Source organism: Penaeus vannamei, chromosome 3, assembly GCF_042767895.1.
Source record: "Penaeus vannamei isolate JL-2024 chromosome 3, ASM4276789v1, whole genome shotgun sequence".
Lineage (NCBI taxonomy): Eukaryota > Metazoa > Arthropoda > Malacostraca > Decapoda > Penaeidae > Penaeus > Penaeus vannamei.
The window spans coordinates 43972709-43976896 of NC_091551.1; the positions used below are offsets into that span (position 1 = coordinate 43972709).

The 4188-nt window shown below is 40.1% G+C and overlaps 1 protein-coding gene across 1 annotated transcript; it reads right to left on the reverse strand.

Moving 5' to 3' along the window:
• Positions 1 to 900: 900 nt before the first annotated feature.
• LOC138859918 (N66 matrix protein-like) lies at positions 901 to 1290 on the reverse strand. Its single transcript, XM_070116423.1, has one exon. The coding sequence runs from the start codon at positions 1288 to 1290 to the stop codon at positions 901 to 903; it is 390 nt and encodes a 129-aa protein (XP_069972524.1).
• Between the last annotated feature and the right edge of the window lie 2898 nt (positions 1291 to 4188).

Genomic DNA, 4188 nt, shown 5'->3' on the forward strand with positions numbered 1-4188 from the left:
GATTAAGAAATACAATATATTCCCATCTGAATAATACAAATAAGTTTCCGATTAACATTTGCAAACTTATCCATGAACACAACTTTTTTTTTTTTTTTTTTTTTTTTTTTTTTTTTTTTTTTTTTTTTTTTTTTTTTTTTACAAATTCTCTTTGGGTGGAGGTTGTCACAAATAACTTTTCTCTTGTCTTAACAAAAAAGAACAAAAAAATCTTAGCAAAAATGTATATTTCTTTTGGTTGAAAGAGGATGAACAGCAATAATAGAAAAACGATGTATCTTTTATCTTTAAATTTTTTTCTGATAATTTCTTACGTTCTCAAAATTATTATTATTTATTTTTTATTTATTTATTTATTTATTTTTTGCGTTAGGGAGAGAGTAAAAAGCTCAAGGAATTATATTTTTTTTTGTTCTCGTTAAAGGGATCTAACTTCACTACAGACCATGATTTTTTTTTAAAGATTTTTGTGGTGATTTATGAGATGCCTAATGACGTGACAGGTTTAATTAGGTGATTAAGTTTTTTCTTCATATTTGGGATTTCTTACTTTTTTTTTCTTCTTTTCTTATTCTACATTATTGTCTTTTTTTTATTTCCTTTTTGATTCTTTTCTTCTCCATGTCTAAGTTATCCTTTCTTATCGCTGTTATTATGATTATCATTAGTGTTATTATTATTGTCTTTGGTATTTTTTCATGTCATTCCATTGTCATTCTGGTATATTATAATTTTTTTCCTCCACACTTTAATATGTCTTTATATCCTTCTCTTTCTCCTTATAAGGTGCTGTTATTGTATCACCTCCTATCTCCTCATGATCACTGTCATCATCCTTATCGCTATCCTCATCATCATCATTGCGCCCTCATCATCATCTGCCACCACCACCTTTGTCTATCATGGCGCCACTACTTCGTCACCATTACTACCATCACCATCACCATTGTCGTCAACAATATCATGATTATCATCACCATTATCACTATTACTACCATCATCAACATTATCGTCATTATCATCATCATCATCACCATCGCCATCTGCACCATAACCAGTACTACCATCACCAGCACCATTATCGTCGACGTTATCATTATTATCATCACCATTATCACCATTACTACCATCATCATCCTCATCGCCATCTGCACCATAACCATTACTACCATCACCAGCACCATTATCGTCGACGTTATCATTATTATCATCACCATTATCACCATTACTACCATCATCATCCTCATCGCCATCTGCACCATAACCATTACTACCATCCACTAACACCATTATCTAAATCGACGTTATCAATTTATTATCACATCATAATCGCCATCTACTAAGCATAAACTATCGTCTTCATCATCACATTCCCTTTTTTCTCATCTCCTCGTTTTTCACGCACAAACCTGTTGATAATTTAACCCGTATATAAATCCCCTTGATACGTATAGACATATACGTATATAAACAATAATTTCCTTTACAGAAACACACAAAACTCGAATCAAACACAAAAATACAAAAACAAAAAAATACAAATACAAAATCGCCATCCATGTTTGAGTGATGGAGATACATTTTTTTTTTATTATTATTCGCGTTTTTTTACCTTCATCTTTTCTGTCTGTGTTTACAAGACCATCTGTCCTTGTCAATAGAGAACCTTGGGAGAGAAAACTCGGAATTTTGAACTTTTTGTTTTGTTTACGATTTTGGGATGAGAGAAGGAGAGGGTGGAGGGGGAGGGGGAGGTGGAGGGAAGAGAGGGTGAAGAAGAAAAGGGGGAGGGAGGAAGAGAAGGGGAGGGAGGGAGAGACGAGGAAGGGAGGGTGGAGGGGGGGGAGGGAGGTGGAGGGAAGAGAGGGTTTGAAAAAAGGGGAGGGAGGGAGAGACGAGGAAGAGGAAAGGGAGTAAAGGGGAAGGGGGAGGGGAAGAGAGGGTGAAGAAGAAAAGGGGGAGGAGGGGGCAGAAAGGAGGAGGGGTGGAAGGGGAAGAAGGGAGGAAGAGGAGGGAATGAGGGGTTTAAATGAAAGGAGAAGGAGGGAAAGAAGGGAAAGGAGACAGCTGAGAGGGTGGAGTGGAAGGGGAGGAGGAGAAGAGAGGTGGAGAAGAAAAGGGAGGAGGAAGAGAAAGGGAGGGAGGGAGAGACGAAAAGAGAGACAAGGGGAAAGGGAAGGGGAGGAGGAGGGAAGAGAGGGTTATGAAGAAAGGGGGAGGGAAGGAGAAGACAAGAGAAGGAGTAATGGGCAAGGGAGGAGGGAAAGAGGGTTTGAAGAAAAGGGGGAGGGAGGGGAGAGAAAGGGAGGCAAGGAGAGACTAGAGAAGAGGAGAGGGTGGAGGGGAAGGGGAGGAAGAGGGAAGAGAGGGTTATGAAGAAAAGGGGGAGGAAGGGAGAGAAAGGGAGAGAGGGAGAGACCGAAGAAGAAAAAGGAGGTAAAGGGGAAGAGAGGAAAGAGGAGGGAAGAGGGTTATGAAGAAAAAGAGGGGAGGGAGGGAGAAGGGGAGGGAGGGAGAGACGAGAAGAGAAGGGAATTAAAGGGGAAGGGAGGAGGAGGGAAAGAGGGTTATGAAGAAAAGGGAGGGAGGAGAGAAAGGGAGGGAGGGAGAGACTAGAAAGAAGGTGGAGGGGAGGGAAGTGGAGGGAAGAGGGGTTAATGAAGAAAGAGAGGGAGGAGGGAAGACAGAAGAGAGAGGGGAGGTAAAGGGAAGGGGAGGAAGAGGGAGGGTGAAAACAAAAGAGAGGGAGGGAGGGAGGAGGAGAGAGAGAGAGGGGGGAGACAAGAAGAAGGGAGTAATGGGCAGGGAGGAGGGAGGGAAGAGAGGTTGCTGAAAAAGGGGAGGAAGGGAGAGAAAGGGAGGAGGGAGAGGACGGAGGGAAGGGGTAAAGGGAAGGGAAGAAGGGAGGGGAAGAGAGGATGTTATGAAGAAAAGGGGAGGGAGGAAGAAGGGAGGGAGGGGAGACGAGAAGAAGAAGGGGGTAAAGGGAAGGGGGAGGAGGGAAGAGAAGGGGTTATGAAGAAAAAGGGGAGGGAGGGAGAGAGAGAAAGGGAGGGAGGAGACACGAGAGAAGAGGGGGTAAAGGAAGGGGGAGGAGGGAGGAGAAGAGATAGAAGAAGAAAAAGGGGAGGAAGGAAAGAAGGAAGGGAGGGAGAGACGAGAAGAGAAGGAGAGAGGTGGAGGGGGAAAGGAGGAACGGAGAGGATGAAGGAGGAAAGGATTGGTGGAGAGGAAAGAGGAAAGAAAAGAAATGGAAGGGGACAGGATAAAATTTAAGAAGCGAAAGGGAAGTAGAGGGTGAAGGAAAGGAGAAGAGGTAAGAGAAAGGCAGAAAGTAAGGAGTAATAATGCAAGAGAAGGGAGACAGGGATGGAAGGAAGAAAAGAAGTAGAAGGAAGTTGGAAGAAAGAAAGAAAAAAATGAAAGAAAGAAAAGAAAAGGAAGGAATAAAGAAAGACGTGAAGGAAGGAAGTAAGGAAGAAGAAAAGAAATGAAGAAAGAAAAACAGAGATGAGAAGGGAAAGGGGAAAAGGAAGCAAAGAAAGGATATGGTGAAATGTTAAAAAAAGAGGAAGTAGGTGAATACGGAAAGAGGAAAGATTAAAAGAAGAAGGGATGGAAAAAGTGAAAATAGAAGAAGAGAAGACAGACAAAACACAGAGAGACGGATAGACAGACAGGAGACAGACACAAATAGACCGAAAAAAAAAGAAAAGAAGGGATAGAGAAAGAGTTGCAGAATAAAGAGAGAGAGAGAAAAATGCCAAGAGATTTTCTCCAAAAATTCTAGCTTCAGGTTAGCTAAAAAAAAAACGTGTAAGCTTTATTTATTACGGATTCAACTGAAAGGAATATTTAAAGAAGTGTAGAAGATAATGAATAAACGATAAAAAAGAGAAAAAAAACAGAGGATTGATATAAGAGAAATTCTAAGATTTAATTCGGTTCTAAAAAGAACTGTTTAAAGAAGGTAATGAAATAAAAGAAGTATAGATGATAATAAATCATAGCGCAGGATTTTAATTTTACTGGAGTTAAGATCTGAAGTAGGGAAGGAATTTTTATTTATTTATTTATTATCATTATTTTTTTAGATATTAAAGAGATGACAGTGAAAATAATGAGGATAATGATTATAGTTTTAGGAATGCGTTCATTATCAAAATTATCTCAGTAAATGTTAAAAAA

Excerpts from the sequence above, each read along its gene's own strand:
- LOC138859918 (XM_070116423.1), bottom strand. The coding sequence starts at position 1,290 with ATGGTGTTAGTGGATGGTAGTAATGGTTATGGTGCAGATGGCGATGAG.